Source organism: Neoarius graeffei, chromosome 10, assembly GCF_027579695.1.
Source record: "Neoarius graeffei isolate fNeoGra1 chromosome 10, fNeoGra1.pri, whole genome shotgun sequence".
NCBI classification, from domain to species: domain Eukaryota; kingdom Metazoa; phylum Chordata; class Actinopteri; order Siluriformes; family Ariidae; genus Neoarius; species Neoarius graeffei.
Window position 1 is genome coordinate 58,483,471 of NC_083578.1, and position 23,408 is coordinate 58,506,878.

General features: G+C 39.0%; 1 protein-coding gene across 1 annotated transcript in view; it reads left to right on the forward strand.

Moving 5' to 3' along the window:
- The window catches only part of sypa (synaptophysin a), a 29,181-nt gene extending 17,928 nt beyond the window's left edge, over positions 1–11,253 (forward strand). The window contains exons 3-6 of the mRNA XM_060932723.1: positions 687–811; positions 1,100–1,298; positions 2,490–2,681; positions 10,969–11,253. Coding sequence (XP_060788706.1) covers positions 687–811; positions 1,100–1,298; positions 2,490–2,681; positions 10,969–11,253 — 801 coding nt within the window. The remainder of the gene's footprint in view (positions 1–686; positions 812–1,099; positions 1,299–2,489; positions 2,682–10,968) is intronic.
- Positions 11,254–23,408: the final 12,155 nt, after the last annotated feature.

A 23,408-nucleotide genomic window follows, 5' to 3' on the forward strand; every position in this document is an offset into this window, starting at 1 on the left:
TCCTATCTTCCCATTTGGCTTTTGAAATTCCTTTCCTATGTTCACTGTTGGTGCTACTAAACTTTGATGTTTTCTGTTCTGGTGTGCCTTCGTTTAGTTTTGGTCTTGTTCAGTTTGATTTCAACTGGTTTGGTTCACACTGTTTGCTGTAGTGATCTGCTCGGAATCTCCCATAATATCATGTGTGGCTGTATCCAACCAGACTCCAGTTCCACTGTGTGACAGATGGCCATGGATCTCTGTGATATTTAGTAGCTTCATTCTTCATTCAAACCTTCCTCCAACTGCATCCCACACCACTGTACATTTCATTTCTCAGTGACTCAACTTACAGATTTAAGGCAGACCAGGAAAATCCAGTTTACTTATCTATATAATGATATTGCCAAATGTAGAGAGTCTTTACTTTGAATTAAGATTTTGCAAGTGTTCAATTGTATTGTACTGATAGCTGGGATGGACTCTAGCTCTAGTTAGACATGCACTGGATACAAAGGTGGTGCACTGGATACGAAGGTGGTGTTTATAGAAAATGTTTCTAATTTTATACAAGAAATTTTTAAATGCTTGAACTAACTTACAGATAGACCCACACTGTTCCCCTTTCTACTCTTGTTTTTCTTGAATTTCTTCATAGACACAAGCATTCAAAGACACCATACTGTGCTTTCTGTTTATGCCTTCAGGTGTTTGCTATCTTCGCATTTTCCACCTGTGGGACTTACTCAGGCTCCTTTTGCATGCGTGTGGAGTGCAAAAACAGATCAGAGAGCAACCCAAGGATAAATGTAGAGTTTGAATACCCATTCAGGTACATGACATGTTCAGTGCTTTTTAAAATGATGGAAAAATGTATATGTATTTTTTGACCTTATTGTAGTTGATAAGGCTTCCTCAATGTACAGCAAATGCTAACTAAAGCATAAATTTAAATATTTAGAACATTTAACAAAGTGATTTAAATATTTTTTACCATTTTATAAATGGTACACTTTTTAAAAACAATTAAACAAATTAAAATATTTAGGGTTTTTTTTTCAGTGATTCATTAGCCATACAGTATGAGGCAAATAATGAGTCCATCTTTCTTTGCTTTCAGGCTCCATCAAGTCTATTTTGATGCACCATCCTGCAAGGGAAGTGGAACTGATAATTTAGTCCTCGTGGGTGACTACTCATCCTCTGCCGAGTTCTTTGTCACCATCGGTGTTTTTGCCTTCCTGTACTCCATGGCAGCTCTTAGCGTCTATGTCTTTGCCTTTGAGAAATATCGTGAAAACAACAAGGGGCCAATGATTGTGAGTTCATTCTGTTACAACTCCATGTACGGTGCCTGCCATGATTATTGGCACCCCTTGTAAAGATTAGTAAAAAGGGTTAGAAAAACCCACGTTTTGTTGAAGTAGCTTAATCTCACACTGAAAAAAATGAGAAAAATCAAACCTTAAATTGAAAGAAATTTATTCAGAGAAAAACAAATCCCTCATCAAGAAATAATTATTTTAAAAAAGTGCCACTATTACCTTGGAAATTATAGTGAACACAATGTAACTGAACATGTTTCCCATTTTAATTGCATATTTTGAGTTGACTGGAGATTTCAATCTGTACTCCATGACTTCCTGATTAACTGGGATACAAATATGCAGAGGCCAAATGGGTGACAGAGAAGCCAAATTCCCTTAGATGTCTCATCTCATTATCTTTAGCCGCTTTATCTTGTTCTACAGGGTCACAGGCAAGCTGGAGCCTATCCCAGCTGACTACGGGCGAAAGGCGGGGTACACCCTGGACAAGTCGCCAGGTCATCACAGGGCTGACACATAGACACAGACAACCATTCACACTCACATTCACACCTACGGTCAATTTAGAGTCACCAGTTAACCTAACCTGCATGTCTTTGGACTGTGGGGGAAACCGGAGCACCCGGAGGAAACCCACGCAGACACGGGGAGAACATGCAAACTCCTCACAGAAAGGCCCTTGCCAGCCACAGGGCTCAAACCTGGACCTTCTTCCTGTGAGGCGACAGCGCTAACCACTACACCACCGTGCCGCCCTCCCTTAGATGTGTGAAACATAACATAAATTAATGTTTATTTAGAAAGAAGAAGAAGTGTGTGTGTGTGTGTGTTGAATAATTATTTCTTGATGAGGGATTTGTTTTTCTCTGAATAAATTTATTTCAATTAAAGGTTGAATTTTTCCTCTTTTTTTAAAAGTGAGATGATGCTACTTCACCAAAAAGTGGATTTTTCTAACCCTTTTAACTATTTACAAGGGGTGCAAATAATCGTGACGGGCAGTGTATATCCCTTTTTTATATAATTTAAATATAATTTATGCCAACAAAATAAAATGCTACATACAGTTTTTACACTGTACTACCGCTACTGATTTACATTGATAAACCTTAAATGAAAAATGATTTGCCATCAGGTAAATTAAAATCAAAGCAGTCAAAAATATTAGGTTCTTCTTTTCAGGATTTCGGTGTGACGTGTGTATTCACCTTCATGTGGCTTGTGAGCTCGGCAGCATGGGCGAAGGGTTTATCGGACGTGAAGACGGCCACAGACCCAGAAAAGGTTGTTAAACTCATCCCGGCCTGTGAGCAGGAAGGCAGCAGCTGTGGTGAGGTTCATGACCCTGTAATGTCTGGCCTCAACACCTCTGTGGTGAGTGGAGTCTGCTAGTTCTGGCTGGCTTGTTTATAATCTATAAAGCAACATGGAGGATTTCATCTTGATATAAAAAAGTTGGGTTCCTGAGTCATTTATAGAAATGGAAAACCACAATAAAAAAGTATTAAAAACATTGAACTATATATATTTTTTTCTGCAACATAAACTGTGTATGGTTAATTTTTTTCAACAGAATCTAAAGTATGGTTTGCAAAAATCACATACAGCTTTTATGTTCAAATTATGACCATAATTATGATTTTTCACTTTACAAAGTACAGTGGTGCTTGAAAGTTTGTGAACCCTTTAGAATTTTCTATATTTCTGCATAAAACATCATCAGATTTTCACACAAGTCCTAAAAGTAGATAAAGAGAACCCAGTTAAACAAATGAGACAAAAATATTAGATTTGGACATTTATTTATTGAAGGAAATGATCCAATATTACATCTGTGAGTGGCAAAAGTATGTGAACCTCTAGGATTAGCAGTTAATTTGAAGGTGAAATTAGAGTCAGGTGTTTTCAATCATCTCATCTCATTATCTGTAGCTGCTTTATCCTGTTCTACAGGGTCGTAGGCAAGCTGGAGCCTATCCCAGCTGACTATGGGCGAAAGGCGGGGTACACCCTGGACAAGTCGCTAGGTCATCACAGGGCTGACACATAGACACAGACAACCATTCACACTCACACCTACGGTCAATTTAGAGTCACCAGTTAACCTAACCTGCATGTCTTTGGACTGTGGGGGAAACCGGAGCACCCGGAGGAAACCCACGCGGACAACATGCAAACTCCGCACAGAAAGGCCCTTGCCGGCCACGGGGCTCGAACCCGGACCTTCTTGCTGTGAGGCAACAGCGCTAACCACTACACCATCATGCCGCCCGCGTTTTCAGTCAATGGGATGAAAATCAGGTGTGAGTGGGCACCCTGTTTTATTTAAAGAACAGGGATCTATCAAAGTCTGGTCTTCACAGCACATGTTTGTGGAAGTGTATCATGGCACAAACAAAGGAGATTTCTGAGGACCTCAGAAAAAGGATTGTTGATGCTCATCAGGCTGGAAAAGTTTACAAAACCATCTCTAAAGAATTTGGACTCCACCAATCCACAGTCAGACAGATTGTGTACAAATGGAGGAAATTCAAGCCCATTGTTACCCTCCCCAAGAGTGGTCGACCAACAAAGATCACCCCAAGAGCAAGGCGTGTAATAGTCGGCGAGGTCACAAAGGACCCCAGGGCAACTTCTAAGCAACTGAAGGCCTCTCTCACATTGGCTAATGTTAATGTTCATGAGTCAACCATCAGGAGAACACTGAACAACAATGGTGTGCATGGCAGGGTTGCAAGGAGAAAGCCACTGCTCTCCAAAAAGAACATTGCTGCTCGTCTGCAGTTTGCTAAAGATCACGTGGACAAGCCAGAAGGCTATTGGAAAAATGAGACCAAAATAGAACTTTTTGGTTTAAAATGAGAAGCGTTATGTTTGGAGAAAGGAAAACACTGCATTCTAACATAAGAACCTTATCTCATCTGTGAAACATGGTGGTGGTAGTATCATGGTTTGGGCCTGTTTTGCTGCATCTGGGCCAGGACAGCTTGCCATCATTGATGGAACAATGAATTCTGAATTATACCAGCAAATTCTAAAGGAAAATGTCAGGACATCTGCCCATGAACTGAATCTCAAGAGAAGGTGGGTCATGCAGCAAGACAACGATCCTAAGCACACAAGTCATTCTACCAAAGAATGGTTAAAGAAGAATAAAATTAATGTTTAGGAATGGCCAAGTCAAAGTCCTGACCTTAACCCAATCAAAATATTATGGAAGGACCTGAAGCAAGCAGTTCTTGTGGGGAAACCCACCAACATCCCAGAGTTGAAGCTGTTCTGTACAGACGAATGGGCTAAAATTCCTCCAAGCTTTTGTGCAGGACTGATCAACAGTTACCGGAAATGTTTAGTTGCAGTTATTGCTGCACAAGGGGGTCACACCAGATACTGAAAGCAAAGGTTCACATACTTTTGCCACTCACCGATATGTAATATTGGATCATTTTCCTCAATAAATAAATGACCAAGTATAATATTTTTGTCTCATTTGTTTAACTGGGTTCTCTATCTACTTTTATAACTTGTGTGAAAATCTGATGATGTTTTAGGTCATATTTATGCAAAAATATAGAAAATTCTAAAGGGTTCGCAAACTTTCAAGCACCACTATATAATCCATCCATCCATTATCTATACCGCTGATCCATCAGGGCTGTGGAAGCCAATCCCAGCAGACTTTGGGTCAGGGTACATCCTGGTCAGATCGCCAATCTATCAGGGGGCTAACTCAGAGCCAAACAACCATTCACACTCACACCTATGAGCAATTTAAAGTAGCCAGTTGATCTAATCTGCATATCTTTTGACTATGGGATGAAACCAGAGAACATGCAAACTCCACACAACAGAAAGGTCCCAGTCAGCCATGAGGTTCAAACCTAGAACCTTTTTGCTGTGAGGTGACAGAATTAACCACTGTGCCACCCCAAAGTGAAATAAAAGTCTTACAATTACTTCGTGTTTGCCAGAGTTAAAGGGTACCCGCAGCAAAAAATAAACAATATTATACATTTTTCACAAATGCGTTTTGACTACAGTATATTGTCACACCGTGTCTCTTAAAGCAGTACTTTAAAATTATTTTGTATTCTTGCTCACTTAAGTTCCACTTAAGGGCGTATAGCCATATTGCCATTTTGTGGGCAGTGTCAAAGGTCAGCATGACGTAGAATCATTGATAAGTTTCCTGTATCTTGATTGGTTCCCTGCTCCTGACACCACGATATAGCCAGATGTACAAAACATTGTTGAAAAATGGCAGAGTGCAAAGCCTATGATTGCAAAAATAACAAATGTGATAATAAAGGAAAGCATTTTTTCTGTGTTCCATTGCTGACAACCAAGCAATATAAACGACTTGCTAAACAGTGGCTTCACAACTTGGGAACAGGTTACTCTTTAGAAACACTCTCCTTTGGTAGAAGTTCTGTTGTTTGCGAGGACCATTTTGAGCCTGATTGCTTTGAAAGGAATCTACTGGCTGAGTGTTTGGGCTATGCAGGTTGCATTAGACTCAAACCTGATGTTGTGCCAACAATATTCTAACACCATCCACGAGAAAGGGATTCAGGCCATGCAAGCCGATTAATGAGTATAGTATAGACATTCAAAGCAAATATATATTTAGGCACTGCCTAAAAGTGGAGCTCCCGATGAATATAAAATGTGTTGTCAATAATTCAACATTATTAAAAGCGCTGGATAAACACCTATCAATCTTATGTAAGTAAAGATACAAATTTCGTTGTCTGGTGGTCAAGTGTTGTCCGGTGCGCCGCGCTTTGCTCCGCTCCACTATAAACTCACACTCGACTTCGAGCTGTCTTACCTTACCTTACCTTACCTTACCGGGTCGAGCTAGCTCAGCTAAACGAAGCTTTAGCTAAAAAAGCTAAAACTTCGAGCTGTCACTCGCCTATATTTAGATCATAAACTATTGTGGCACATTGCATATCTATACCTGTATTCACACACACACAATAAAAAAAATCAGCTTTATAGCTAGTATGCACACATAAACATGTGCACACACACACTGAGTTTCTAGTTATAATGGGCTGCTTATTGATTTGTGAGTTCTCCATCTGGTGCTGGCCCTCTCACATTAGGCTACCATTATATCATGCTACATGCTACCCACAGGCTATCGTGGTTTATATATAGTCCATTTCCAATGCAGGATTGTGCGTGACATATGTTTCCAAGCCGAGTTTATCCATGAAACAATTCAATGACTGTGCCTGTATTATATCACATAAAGGTTTGTCCTCTTTACAACAAACACATTCAATTCTTGACAGTCCTCTCATCCCTGTTACTTGTGCACCTTTTCCAGCCAACTTTTCAGCCCCTTTTGGAGGGTCTTGATCATATTCTGGACAACTGTCAAGTCAGAAGTCTTCCCCATTATTGTGGTTGTGTGTACTGAACTAGACCAAAAGATACACAGTATTTATACTGTTTTACTCAAACCTGAAATGAAATATTCTAATAATTTGAGACACTGGATTTCTGATTTTCATGAGCTATAAGCCATAATCATCAAAATTAAAACAAATAAAGGCTTTAAATGGCATTACACTTTACGTGTAATGAATATAGATAATGAATGAATTTTTAATTTCCCTCCCCGGGATTAATAAAGTATATCTAAAATGTAGAATATATGAAAGCTTACCTTCTTTAATTAAATTACAAAAAATGAACTTTCTCATGATATTCTAATTTTTTGAGATGCACTAGTACATCGATCAGCCATAACATTAAAACCACTGAAAGGTGATGTGAATAACAGTGATTATCTCATTACAGTGGCACCTGTCAGGGGGTGGGATATATGAGGCAGCAAGAGAACAATCAGTTCTGGAAATTGATGTGTTGGAAGCAGGAAAAATGGGCAAACATAAAGATCTGAGCAACTTTGACAAGGGCCAAATTGTGATGGCTACAGTAGATGACTGGGTCTGAGCATCTCCAAAAAATGACACATCTTGTGGGGTGTTCCCAGTATGCAGTGGTTAGTACCTACCAAAAGTGGTCCAAGGAAGGACAACCGGTTAACTGGCAACAGGGTCATGGGTGTTGAAGGCTCATTGATTCGCATGGGGCACAAAGGCTAACCCATATGGTTCAATCCCACAGAAGAGCTACTGTAGCACAAACTGCTCAAAAAGTTAATGCTGGCTAAAACAGAAAGGTGTCAGCATTCACTTTTTCACAGACAGAAGTGGACAGTAACAAAGTACATTTACTTGATTACTATACTTAAGTAAAGTTTTTGAGTAACTGTACTTTACTTAAGTATTAATTTTTTTGGCAACTTATGACTTTAACTTCACCACATTTGAAAGACAAATATCGTACTTTTTACTCCACTACATTTCTATCAAGGTCCTCGTTACTCGTTACTATAAAGTGGCTTTGAAAGTGGATGTTTTTTTCTTTTCTTTTCTAAAACATGATTGGTTTTTTCGCAGGTGACACTGAGACAGCCGATCAGTAATCACTAGGGTCACGTCCATAGACTGGATAAAATCAAATTCAGTGATTTCTCTGCAGCATTAGATGAGATGAGATGAGATGAGATGAGTTGATGGCAGAATGGAAGGAAGTGGTTCTTCTGGGGAATGCACACACTCATAGCTATAGCTAGAACCCATGTTTCAGTTTTCTGAAAGGAATAAAGAGTTGTTTCGTTTTAACTGTTTGCTTTGTTTGCCTAAAATGGAGGGCATCACAGCCTACAAAAACGTGCCATCCGACCTGCAGAAGCATATTGAGGTATATAAACGTTTTATTCCAAGAGAAAGTTTGCAGTGAAGTTGTCTGTGCTTTTAGAGCTAGCGGTAACGTTGCAATAGCTATGAAGTCTGGTTAGTCAAATGACTTTCTATGGATTTGCCCACCAAGTTGCCATAGCCTTGTTCACGGCTAATGTTAACACATAGCTAATTAACTCAGACACTCTTAGTTAGCATGTAAAAATGGAGTTATGCTAACATGAATAATGTTAACTTATCTGAAGTCCTTTCAGAAATATGCTTTAGCATAATCTTGCCAAATAAGCAAAATGTAGAAATTTTTCTTTTCTAGTAGTATTAGCTACCCAATATGATTTCGAGTTTGAAATGAGTTTGCTAGCATGTCAGGTGGAATTTCACTGACTAGCTAGCTTAACATTAAACCACCATGATGGCACAGGCAGATTCATATGTGCATGAATAAATGCGTGCGCGTGCACACACACACACACACACACACAGATGAGACCTGTGAGATGGGCAGTATTGTACTAGTCAGTCACAACAAATTGCTGGAATTTTTTGTTTTGATGTCAGATGATGGTCTTGCGTTTCTTATTTTTATTTTTTGCCTTGCTTAAAGCAGTGTTGCTGTTGGGCAGTTACTAAGCTCGAGGTGTGGACCTGGGTTTTAATCAGGTTGGATTGTCATTTTTATTTCTGAGCAAGCTGCATTTACAGCTATTCCACTGTCTTAATGATTAACATACACATACATGTGTGCACACACTGCCAGAGCTGGGTCAGAACACTACCATGTTGCTTTGTGGGGTGGGGAGGAGTGTTACAATTAAAAACATGAAAATGACAATGGTTCTTTTTCAGTTCAGTTGTGTTTCATTTTGTAACATTCTACCAGGTGTTTATTCTACAGGTTCTACAAGTTAGTCAGTAAATCCAGTAGGTTGCTTCAGAGGCATTAGGTTTTGTAAGCGTTGTGGCAATAATACAACAATGCGTTGACAGAAAATCATACATGTCAACCTATACGGAATGTCCGTATTTTGTATGGATTTGATTCAATAAACGTAGTATACGGGCGTATAAATAAAGTTATACGGATTCTTTAAAAAAAACTTCAATATTTGTTTAGAGTTATAATCAATTCCCACGACAGCCAGTAAAGAGTCTTATGAAATCGCGCGTTATCTTGTGGTAGCGAGACTTCGTTCCACTTTTGATCATGCGCACACCGCATTGCGAGAATCCCGCCAACCCGGAAGTCATAGACATAAACATAGACGCCGCCTTCTGTGTAGAATCATACGTCATCCTCGCCGCCATATTGGATGTGGCAAAGTGGCGATTCTGAGAATAAAGATGCCTCATTCATGTGCTGCGTTTAACTGTACCAACAGGTTTACCGTCCAAACGAGATCACATGGGATTACCTTTCACAGGTGAGACTGGAAAAATACTTTTCATTGTATTTGGTCATTATAACGTAATTTTACGAACAGATTTTCCTGACTTTGTGGCTAATATGAAGTCTCGCGCATAATAGCCGCTCGGTGAAACCTGTCTCCAAACAACAAAATATTTCCTTCGTAACTACGCTGATAACACTTTGTATTTTTGTCAAACATTGGAGCTTTGTATTCATTCTGAAGGTTTATTGTTATTAATATTGAATAAAAAGTAACTGGGATATATCATTGTTAATTATCATTCAAATTTTAGGTAAATTATTTTAATTTGCATCTTATACGGATTTTATAAGGGAAATACGGATTTTGGAGGTTGGTTATACAGGTTTGATTGACCAAAGGTTGACATGTATGGAAAATGTACTTTTAATACTTAAGTATTTTTAAAAGCAAGTACTTCAGTACTTTAATTTAGTAAAAATCTGACTGTACAACTTTCACTTGTATCGGAGTAACATTTGACCAGTGGGATCTGTACTTTGACTTAAATAATGAAGTTGAGTACTTTATTCACCTCTGTTCACAGATATTACATGGTCACGCAAAGATATTAAGTTTATCTTCGAGTGGTGCATGTATATTTCACGAGTGAGTGAAGTGAACGAATGAAATATTTTTCAACATGAGAAGATAATATCTTCGTACCACCGTATAATGTTCTTTATATGATATCGACACATTCACAAAAAATATGCAAGTTAATCAGAAGAATTTTAATTTTGAACCAGTTTGCCATTTTGACAACACGCACCACATCAGTGGGAAAACACTGGGAGTGACATAATTGAAGTGAAATATCAGGAAATACATCACTCAGATCCCCAATGTCTTTGGTATGAAAAATATTAGTTTTTCAACATGAGAAGATTTCATATCATATTTCATATAGATTTCATATTTTCTTTTTATTATGTAGACACATTCAGAATGAAAAACTACACAAATTTATCAAAAAATGTGTGTGTGTGTGTGTGTGTGTGTGCATATATATAAATTAAAATTAAGTTACGTAATGGGCGGCACGGTGGTGTAGTAGTTAGCGCTGTCGCCTCACAGCACCGGGTTCGAGCCCCGTGGCCGGCGAGGGCCTTTCTGTGTGGAGTTTGCATGTTCTCCCTGTGTCTGCGTGGGTTTCCTCCGGGTGCTCCGGTTTCCCCCACAGTCCAAAGACATGCAGGTTAGGTTAACTGGTGACTCTAAATTGACCGTAGGTGTGAATGTGAGTGTGAATGGTTGTCTGTGTCTGTGTCAGCCCTGTGATGACCTGGCGACTTGTCCAGGGTGTACCCCGCCTTTCGCCCATAGTCAGCTGGGATAGGCTCCAGCTTGCCTGCGACCTTGTAGAACAGGATAAAGCGGCTAGAGATAATGAGATAATGAGATGAGAAGTTACGTAATTAACATGAACAATGTGTGCCATTGTGCTTCCAGGTCTTTGGCTTCTTGAATCTGATCTTGTGGGCGGGCAACATCTGGTTCGTGTTTAAAGAGACGGGTATTGTTGCTCCTTTCATGCGCCAACCACCTGCCCAGGAGAAGCAGCCAGCTCCTGACTCTTATGGTCAGCAGGGCTATGGGCAACAGGACCCATACTCGGGCTCCCAGGGAGGGTATCAGCCTGATTACAGCCAGCAGGGCTACAACCAGGGTGGAGATTATGGCCAAGGGGGCTACAACCAACAGGGGGCGCCCACCTCTTTCACCAATCAGATGTAAGGAAGGGGCAGTGGAAGAGGTAGTAGGAGGCTGGTGAGTGTTCTCTTCTTTATATATATATATATATATATATATATATATATATATATATATATATATATATATATATATACTGTAAAAAATATTTGTTGTTTTAACTTATAAAAGTTTGTACCCAGGCTGCCTTGAAATTTTTGAGTTCATTTAAATTAATATGGTAAGTTAACACAATGAGGCAAACAATTTAACTTATGATATGAATTTCAATAAACCCAAAATTTTAAGGCAGCCTGGGCACTAACTTTTTTTTAAGTCAAAACAACAAATCATTTTTGCAGTGATATATAAAACAGTATGTTATTCATTTTTACATCTAGTCAAAGCAGTTTGGTACTCTTTTCATCCCACCCTGCTTTTTTCATCTTGCTGCTTTCTTCTTACCTTTCTTACCTTCTCTCATTTTTCCACAGAAAGAGGGTGATCGTGTGATCATGGGAGTGTGGTACCTGAACCCTACCCACAAACCCACTCTCTTCCTTGTCTGTGTGTTTGTGCATATGTCTGTGGATGTAACGATTGGGGGGTGGGAATGGGGTGGGTGATAAATACAGAAAGATGTAGGGAATAAGGAAAAAAGAAGGGATTATTCTGTGTGCTGTTCATTATTGTGATGTATAAATGAAAATAAAAAGTTAGGTATGAGCAGATGAAGAAACACCAAAATACATTATATATATATATATATATATATATATATATATATATATATATATATATATATATAGTTGCTATATAAATTTTGAATTGATGATGTTGACAATAGTGAGAGAATGCATTTGTCTGTGCTGTATAAATATCAATATGAACAAATATATACATATATTTCCTAAAGATCTGTATGGAATTATTCTATATAGTATAAATTATGTTTAAAGAAGTTCACTGATGATGATACTAACTAAGAAAGTGAGCTCTGAACCCACTGGAAATAGTTCTCTGAGAATTACTGGTTTGGTACAAGTTACATAGATATTCACTGAAGAAGAGTTCGAATTTTTAGATGTTCACCCATATCAATTTTTTGTTTTCTTTTTCTTTTTTTTTATTCAGCTTAAAAAAAATTCTGCTGAAAGCAGTAGGCTATATGAGACCAAACTTCAATATATATTGAAACCTGAAATTATCTTGAAGTATTTTTTTTTTAATTTCTGATTAAACTTTGGTTGAGCATGTTGAGCAAAATGAGTTAGTGTGGTTTGAGTAGCCCCTAAATACTATGCTTCGTTTACTATGCCGCTCAAGTGTGTTTGTGCTGTTTCATGCAATTGGAGGACTAATACTAGACTTTTTTGTGTAGTGTGGGCACCAGACAGAGAATCAGTCCTGTGTATTTGGTGGAGTTGGTGTTAGTATAGATGAATGTGCCAGTTTCAATATTTGATCCTATTTTTTTTCTACCCTTCCGTCCTTTCTCTCCGTTTCTTGCTCTTACACACACTTAAATCTTTCTAACCAAATTTTGTCCAAAATAGTTTGAATCACTGGCTTTGTTTTAGTGTAGTTATACTGAATATACTGAATATTTTCAAAGATATGTGTAAATATATGTATATGCCATGAAAAATCTGTGATCAAATGGTTTACTCTTTTATGTTATACAGCAGATCTATTCAAAGATAAAACAGCTGTATATGCACCAACTGGACTGATTAAAGTACGATGGAATAAAATAATGCAATTTTTTTAGGGTGTTTTTTTATGATTTGATCATTTGGATGCCAGGATGGACAGGGTTATCTGCTTGACTAATCAATCAATATGCAGAAACCAGTCGTATCTGGCATGATGTGATAGTGTGAGCTCTTTGACATTGGTTCTAACTGATGGGATTGCTGAAGACCAGCTTGCATTGTCCATTCAAACTAACTTGTGCGATTCAAGTAACAAGCATGAACCTCTTAGGCAGCATCAGTTTGCTCATACGGAAATGTACATGAGCAGCATATCGCCACTTTCTTGTATGGCATAAGCCTTGAATTATGGATTGTGCAGCTGTAGTAATCTATTTGCCGGAAAGATTAATATACACTGTCTAAAGGCTGTGGAACATCACTGTCATATTCAGTCCCTTACAATCAATGCATTTATTTGGCATTAATTTGGTAGATATTATTATGATGAGCTGCTCTATAGTTATGCATGATCACGTGCTCATATGTCTAGCTTGAGTAAATTTATGACTGGGTCTCAGCTAATATTTGCACACTTTTATTGGTCCATGGGTGTAAGGCGATTTGAGTAGCTTTTGAGTAGATCTAGACAGCCTGTGAACCCACAGCCTTAGCACGTCTCTCTTGCTTTTTCCTTTTCTTTCTATTTTTCTCTCTCGCGCTCTCTCTAATCTGTCCCATTCCTTTCTCCCTTATAAATATGCTAATCAACTACTCTGTTGTTAGTGGTGTTTGGTACGTCTCGTGAAACGCTCAATGCCTTTGGGTTGTGCTGTTTTTATTGTGTATAATATATTCTTAGCGTTCAAATGATGTTGATGACAGTGAATATGACCATGCTGAAAAATCACCAAAATTAACCAGAAATTCTGTTGTATTGTTCTATGGAATCCATGAAGGAAAATTCAATAAAGAATAAGTTATCCTGTTGAAAAAAAAGTCTCATTTCTTGTCCAAGTGTATAAGATCATAGTGTTGTTGTTGTTAATTAGTAAAGTTAGAAAAATAGTTAATGTAAGATCGTTTTAGCAGAGCTTGGTCTGACTTTGGATTTGATGATGATCCAATGATCATAACAGCACACCACAAAATTTCTCCTGTTTAATAAACACCTACTGTGCATTACCATCCATGGGAGCTTAACACTGTGCTTTGCAACTTTCCTGGGGATTTCTTACATGCTGTAAAATGGTGCTGTGTACCACTACAATAATGGAAAAGAAATTAGACTGTTATGCATATTCATTATGCATGTGCACATTCAACATGAATCGAATATTAGCCCACTTTTGTTTCCTGTATGAAAGGCTAAGCTTGACTAGCTGGAGTAAACACAAGTAATCGAGGATCATTTCCAATTTTGACTTCCAATTTCAGACATCAATTGGCATTTCTGAAATCCCCAAGCTTGTTAAAGGGGAACTGAAGTCATCTTTAAACTTGCTTTATTTCTTAATTAACATGTTATTCAATTACATTTTCAGTTTTAGTAACCTTATATTGTGACTCGTATTAGCAACTAATTGCAATTAAATATTATACTTATCAGCCTATTCGTTTTTTAGCCATGCTGAATTTAGTTTGTTTGGTCCACGGCAGGCATCACTTATCCGCGTGATCTTCACGAGACTTGTGCGAGACTTTGAAGCGTGAAGTGTCAGCCAGGTGTCAGTGCTGCCATTTTGAAAACTGTTTTCCAAATGAAATATTGCACAAAATCGAGTTTAAATGACGATGACTGCCTACTTTTTTCAAACTTTCCTGATTAATATCAAAACAAATAAAACTTCCGGCTTGATTACATCAGCATTCGAAAGAGGGCACACACATCTTTTGACAACGTTGGCAGATGTTGGTCACTTTGATTTCCACTGTACGTTTTACTTCCGTCCTACGATGTCTCGCACAGGTCTCAACGAATCTCATTTACAGCCATTGCTTTGACATTTGGACTAATATATTACATAGCATATTTCAAACACTCATAACTTGCTATAGCAGTGAAAAAATAGCTATCAAAAATGCATTCCTATATTTAATAAAATGAGATAAATAGAATTTTGATTAAAAAATTGCCTTCAGTTCTCCTTTAAATAATAGGACATCAGCAAAAATATGCATAGACGTTCTACTCACAGGATACATGGCTAAATATTTAGCATTCTTTGTACTGAAACATATTTCTGGGCATTTGGTACTGGTCCTGATTACTATGTATTATGGGCTAGATATGTATTGTATGTGATGGTGGTTATACTGCCAGGACTGGTTCCCTGAGAACTTTTTTCCATTTGCTTGTTTCCTTGCCAAGTACTAAAGTCTTCACCTTGAGACCCTGAACTCACATGTGCTCCCTCTAAAAAGGTCCCTGCTACATCACGCTGTTTAAGAGGTTTTTTGAGTTTTCTCTCACTTAAAATGTGCTACGATAAATAAATTGGTGAGATTAAATTGAACAGAAGTGTGAATGAGTGTGTGAATGAGCATGCCCCATCCAATGTGTATTCCAGCATTGTGCCCTGCGTCCCCTGTATAGGCTCAGGAGTTGACTTGACCACAGTAAAGCACTTACTAAAGATGAATGAATGAATGAATGAATGAACATTCTACTTGAGATAGAAGATTTGTTTAGCAGGACACCATCTATTGTTAATGTGAATTTGCACAGTGTGTAGGACTTTATAGCTGACCTCTTTAAAGTGCACATTTAAAACCACATGCTGCCCTATTAAACTATGTGCTCTACTGTGACAAGTACTCATGAGTACTGTATTACATCACATTACATGGCATTTAATAGACGCTCATATCCAGAGCGACGTACAACATGTGCAAAATTCATGTTAATATGCAATTTTTTATGTTAAAAAATGTATATTAATATGCAGTTTTGGATTATAGCTATAAGACAAGTTCCTGCTTTCATAGCTATAGTTTGGTGTCTCTTTTTCAAAATTACAGTTGATGAAATTTTTGAAGTAAAAAATCTTAATGATAATGCTGGCAACATCTACCCATAACATCCATATTCTTCCATAACGATTTTGGACAGCTTCCATTGCAAGAGTTATGCTTCACTTACCCTTTAAGAAAACCACAAAGGAGGAGTTTCTCACATATCTTTTAGCAAGTGAGGCTGTATAAGCTGTATATTGGCTTTGGTGTGTGTACTGAGGCTGCCCTACAGTTCAAGCACATCTGATTCTGCCACATCCTGATTGTTCTGGGAAATGTTTTTATGTTATTTTCAAGTCTGAGAAGATGGTAGACATAACTGAAACAAGTGAAATGACAGTACCTAATGTTAGCTTCTTGGACAAGTTGCTGCATCACATCAAACCCACAGAACCCATGCAGGCCCAAGGATTACATGTAAACTCCACACAAAAAGGACCCAGTCAATCAGCAGGTTCAAACCCAGAACCTGCTTGCTGTGAGGCAACAGAGCTAACCACTGTACCAACGTGCCACCAGAATACAGATTACATTCACCATATACAGTATGAAATGGTCTCCTATCATCTAAATGATTTTGGTTCTAGAGCTTCAAGACATTTTAAAGTGACTCTACAGTGTCTTGCAAAAGTATTCATTTCCCCTTGGTGTTTATCCTGTTTTGACACATTACAAACTGGAATTAAAATGGATTTTTGGAGGGTTAGCACCATTTGATTTACACAACATGCCTACCACTTTAAAGGTGATTCTTTTTTTGTGACACAGACAATAATTAAGATGAAAAAACAGAAATCTGGAGTGTGCATAGGTATTCATCCTCTTTCGTATGAAACCCCTAAGGGTAGTATCTCACTGGGCTGTGACAGTCCGCGACTAGTTGGAGACAACAATTGCGATAAAATATGCGAATTAGCGACAATTTTCACTTGGAATCACACTGAATTGATATTCGCATATTTTACCGCAATTGTTGTGTCTCCAACTAGTCGCAGGCTGTCGCAGCCCGGCTTTCCCTCGGCAGGCAGGGAAGTAGAGGAAGCCTCATGGAAACTGACTTGAGAAGGGTTCGCGACAGCTTTGCGACACCAGCGACACATTTGCGGCTATTTTGAGAGAAATTTTGTCGCACTAATTTTTTGAACATGTTCAAAATTTCAGCAACAAAGGAGCAACACTTTGGGACTCATGCGAGGAAATTGAGAAGCCCTGTGAATGTTTCAAGACACTTTTGAAACTCTCTAGCGAATGACGTTTGCAATTTATCGCAAGCTGTTGCAGCCCAGTGAGATACTGGCTTAAATAAGAGCTGGTCCAACCAATTCACTTAATAAGTCACATAATTATTTGATTAAGAGCCACCTGTGTGCAATCAAAGTGTCACATGATCTGTCACATGATGTCTGTATGAATCAACCTATTCTGGAAGGACCCTGACTCTGCAACACTACTAAGCAAGCAACATGAAAACCAAGGAGCACTCTGACAAACTTGTGGAAAAGTATAGATCAGGGTTGGGGTATAAAAATATCCCAAACTTTGAATATCCCATGGAGCACCATTAAATCCATTATAGCAAAATGGAAAGAATATGTCACCACTACAAACTTGACAAGAGAAGGCTGCCTACGAAAACTCACGGACTGGGCAAGGAGAGCATTAATCAGAGATGCAACAAAGACACCAAAGATAACACTGAAGGAGCTGCAAAGATCCATAGCGGAGATGAGAATATCTGTCCATAGGACCACTCCACAGAGTGGGGCTTTATGGAAGAGTGGCCAGAAAAAAGCCATTGCTTAAGAAAACATGTTTGGAGTTTGCCCAGTAGCATGTGGCAGACTCCCCAAACACATGAAAGAAGATTATCTGGTCTGATGAGACTAAACTTGAACTTTTTGGCCATCATGGGAAATGCCATGTGTGGTGCAAACCCAATACCCTGAGAACACAGACATCCCAAGTCTCCCGGAAGTTCTGGGAGTCTCCCGCATATTGATAGTGGCTCCCTGATGCCTGCAAATTGGATAATATCTCTCGGAATCTAGAGCAAGCGAGCTAGAGCGTGCACGCGAAACATTAATGTCTGCATCGCGCATATGATGGAGTGCACGAGGGAGAGCGAGAGAGACTGCGTGTGTACCTGTTCATGTAGCGCATGCTAGACAAAGAGCATCCTGATTGGTTTACAGACATCCCAACCTGCAGAAACTCAACCCCCTCTGCTGATGGGAAAAAAGTCATGACTTTGCGGCATGACTTTTTTCCCCATCAGCGGGGGGGGGTGTCACGACACCTCCCTGAAATGAGTTTCTGCAGGTTGGGATGTCTGAGAATACCATTCTTACAGTGAAGCATGGTGGTGGCAGCATCATGCTGTGGGGATATTTTTCATCTGCATGGACAGGAAAGCTGGTCAGGACTGAAGGAAAGATGGATGGCACTAAATACAGGGCAATTCTGGAGGAAAACCTGTTTGAGTCAGCCAGAGGTTTGAGACTGGGATGAAGATTCATGTTCCAGCAGGACAATGACCCTAAACATACTGCTAAAGCTACACTGGAGTGGTTTAAAAAGAAACATTTAAATGTCTTGGAATGGCCTAGTCAAAGCTCAGACCTCAATCCAATTGAAAATCTGTGGCATAACTTGAAGATTGCTGTACACCAACACAACCCATCTAACTTGAAGGAGTTGGAGCAGTTTTGCCTTGAGGAATGGGCAAAAATCCCAGTGGCTAAATGTGCGAAACTAATAGAGACATACCCCAAGAGACTTGCAGCTGTAATTGTAGCAAAAGGTGGCTCTACAAAATATTTACTTTGAGGGGTGAATACCGATGTACACTCCAGATTTCTGTTTTTTCATCTTAATTATTGCTTGTGTCACAATAAAACAACAGTTTTCACCTTTAAAGTTGTAGGCATTACCACCCTGTAGAACAGGATAAGCAGCTACAGATAATGGATGGATAGATGGATGGAAGTTGTAGGCATGTTATGTAAATCAAATGGTGCTTACTCCCCCCCTAAAAAAAAATCCATTTACTGTAATTCCAGCTTGTAATGCAACAAAACAGGACAAACACAAAGGGGGACGAATACTTCTGCAAGACACTGTTCCTCCCATGGATGGTAAAATGAGTATTAAAAATCCACACTTTTATTGAACATACAGTACATAACAATTATGTCAGGTACGTCTACTTGTGAATGTGAAGGACTTATCGTACTGCATCTTATTTTTTATTTCCTTATTCTTTTATTATTTTACCTAGCTCTTCAGCTCAAATTATGTTGGTTTACATAAATCCTTATTTAAAAAAAAAAAACACTTTTGCATTTTGTTTTCCTCACACATCTCAGTAGTGCTATGTTTAGTCATGGGATTGTATGTTTGAAAAATTGTTGTGCAGAACTTTCTGCATGAATGCTGATGTTATGCACCCAAACCATTTCTAGTTGTCTCTTTTTATTTTTCATCGCTCTCCTGGCTGTGGCTTCTCAATGAGAAGACACTCCCAAACATCTTGGAGGGATGAGTATATTCATTTAAGCTTGCTGAAGTACGTTTGTGTGTGCGCCAAGTCAAGTCAAGTTTATTTGTATAGCACTTTTAACAATAAACATTGTCGCAAAGCAGCTTTACATAATTTGAACGACTTAAAACATGAGCTAATTTTGTCCCTAATCTATCCCCAATGAGCAAGCCTGTGGCGACGGTGGCAAGGAAAAACTCCCTCAGACGACATGAGGAAGAAACCTCGAGAGGAACCAGACTCAAAAGGGAACCCATCCTCATTTGGGCAACAACAGACAGCATGACTATAACATTAACAGTTTTAACATGAAGACAGTTTCGTTGATGTTGTAACTCTTCATTGATGTAAACTTGAGTGCAAAACTGTTCATGACAACTGCAGTCCTAAAGTTAGCAAGTCAACTGTAGTCCTCAGCCATAAAAGCATTACTGTAAGAGTCCAGAGCATCCTCCAGGTGTAACCCTCAACTGTCCTCATGGGGCCGTCCTTCACAGGAGCGATGCGATAAAACTCCGACCAGACACAGGGCACCAGGATGGATCAAGCAGGTCTGAGGGGCAGAAGAGGCCAGCATCTCAATCCCAGGACCAACATGTAACTCAGAGGGACAGATTGGGGGGGGGAGAAAACACAGGTTGTTAGGTATGCCCTAAAAATGACACAAGTAATAAATCTGTGTGGTAGGCTCACAGAGACGAGAGTTTTGACATCAGGCATAATACACAACAATGGCATGTTAATATGGTTAAAAAATATCATGACCTGCTCTGGCTGGATGCTTGATTGGGTGATGGGAGCACACTCCTCAGCAATGATGAGATGCAGATGGGACCCTTAGGGCTGGCCAAGACAATTCAATTACATTTCACTGGGTCTGGGACATGCGACAGAATGTCTGACGGCCGATTCCCTGCAGGCTACGATAGCCAGTCGAGGTCTCCACTCTCTCCACCAAAAGATTTCCTGCTGACTCCATGTAACTCAGAGGGACACATTTTTTTGGGGGGAGGGAAAGAAAACACAGGTTGTTAGGTACAGTATGCCTAACAATGGCACCTGAATGTCACCAATGTCACCTGAATAAGTAGGAACAGTATACATATTGCACTGAGTACAAGCAGGGACTCCGGCAACTAACTATGACAGCATAACTAAAAGGGGAGAGCCAGAAGGTAACACAGGCATGAGGGAGCCCCGGGACATAAAGCAGCCAGCCACTACACCGTCAACAAACTCAAGTGAGCAAGCGAGTGGGGACTGACAGCATCCATACATCCCAGTTTACCAAAACACTCTATGTCTGAGGACCCTCTAGATCTACACCTTTACCTCATAAACACCATTAACAAAAGGCTTGACTAAACAGATATGTTTTCAGCCTAGACTTAAATGCTGAGACTGTGTCTGATTCCCGAACATTACTTGGAAGGCTGTTCCATAACTGTGGAGCTTTGTAAGAAAAGGCTCTGCCCCCTGATGTAGCCTTCACTATACGAGGTGCCAGCAGATAGCCTGCACCTTTTGATCTAAGTAGGCATGGCGGGTCATAGAGGAGCAGAAGTTCACTCAGGTACTGTGGTGCAAGACCATTTAGTGCTTTAAAGGTCAATAGTAGTATTTTATAATCAATACGAAATTTGATTGGGAGCCAATGCAGTGTGGATAAGACAGGCGTGATGTGGTCATATTTTCTAGTTCTAGTAAGGACTCTTGCTGCTGTATTTTGAACTAACTGGAGCTTGTTTATGCACTTATTGGAACATCCAGACAGTAAGGCATTACAATAATCCAACCTGGAGGTAACGAAAGCATGGACTAGTTTTTCCGCGTCATGTAATGACATTAAATTTCTTATCTTAGCAATATTTCTGAGATGAAAGAAAGCTATCCGGGTGATGTTATCAATGTGAGTTTTGAATGAAAGACTGGGGTCAATAATCACTCCGAGGTCTTTTACTGCTGCACGTGAAGAAACAGAAAGGCCATCCAGAGTCACTGTGTAATCAGAAAACTTACTTCTAGCTGTATGTGGTCCTAGTACAAGTACTTCAGTCTTGTCAGAGTTAAGCAGAAGGAAATTAATAAGCATCCAGTGTCTAATGTCCTTAACACAGTCCTCAATTCTATAAAGCTGGTGTCTCTCATCAGGTTTTGCAGAGACATACAACTGTGTGTCATCAGCATAACAGTGGAAACTAATACAATGTTTATGAATAATATCACCCAGAGGTAACATATATAGAGAAAAAAGCAGTGGACCCAAGACAGAACCTTGTGGAACACCAAACTTTACCTCAGTACGTCTAGAAATATCACCATTTATATCAACATACTGATAACGATCAGTTAAATAAGACCTGAGCCAGGAGAGGGCCGTTCCCTTAACTCCCACAACATTTTCTAGTCTATTCAGAAGAATGGAATGATCAATGGTATCAAATGCTGCACTAAGGTCAAGCAACACAAGTAGCGAGACAGCCCTGATCAGACGCCAACAGTAGGTCGTTTACTACTTTAACCAGAGCTGTCTCTGTGCTATGATGAAGTCTAAATCCTGACTGATACATTTCATGGATGTTATTCCTATGTAAATATGAGCATAACTGCTGTGCCACAGCTTTTCAAGGATCTTGGAGATAAAGGGGAGGTTTGATATTGGCCGATAATTGGACAGCTGACAGGGATCAAGGTCAGGTTTTTTAATCAGGGGTTTGATAACTGCTAGTTTAAAGAATTTGGGTACATAGCCAATCATAAGAGAAGAATTTATTATTTTTAGAAGCGGTTCAATTACTTCAGGTATTATCTGTTTGAATAGACGTGTAGGTAAGGGATCTAGTACACAAGTTGAGGCTTTTGATGCCTAGATTAATGAAAGTAATTCAGTTTCTTTAAGGGGAGTAAAACATTCTAACTGATTATCTGATACAGTTATATAGTTAACTACAAGGTCACTTTCATTGTCTGACCTTAAATTAGCAGTTTGAATTTTTTGTCGGATATTCTCAATTTTGTCATTAAAAAAATTCATGAAGTCATTGCTACTGCATACTGCAGGTGTGCATGTGTCTATAGTGGACTTATTCCTGGTTAATTTTGCTACAGTATTAAATAGGAATCTAGGATTAATTTTGTTATCTTCTATTAGGGAGGAGAGATATGTTGATCTCGCAGCACTAAGAGCTTTTCTATACTTCAGGAAGCTCTCCTTCCATGCTAATTTGAACACTACCAATTTTGTTTGACGCCATTTACATTCCAATTTTCGAGTGGTCTGTTTTGAGTGGTGTGTGTGTGTGTGTGTGTGTGTGTGTGTGTGTGTGTGTGTGTGTGTGTGTGTGTAAAAATAAATCATGCTATTTATCTTTAAAATCATATTATGAAGAATATATGGAGATCGGTGGACTGTATTTGTTTTGCGTAAAAGATCTAATCAATCAATCAATCAATCAGTCAGTCAGTCAGTCAGTCAGTCAGTCAATAAATGTAATAATTAATCATTTTAAACAATTAATATTTTATTAATCATTAATTTTATTCTGATAAAATATGGAGTTTATTTATTCATTCTTTCTTTCACTTATTCATTCATTTTCCTTCTGATTTTCCTGGTGGGGGTCACCATGGCAAAAAGCTCAGTTCAGCCCTGACTTCTCTATCTCCAACCATAGACTCTTCCTGGAGATGCCTGGACATTCCCAAGCCAACTGGGAGCCAACTGTTGGCTGGGAAGCCAACAATCTCTCCAGCAATATCTGGTCCTTACCCATGGTTTCTGTCCAGTGGCAACTAATCATGGGGCATCTTGATAGGGTGCTAAAAGCACTTAAACTGGCTCCTATTATTTATGAGGAGCAGTGCACTGTAATTTTTTAGTAGAATTAAATCACTGTCACTTGAATTTAAAAAAATAAAATATTCAAATTTGTTACATTTATTGTGCCAGTTAA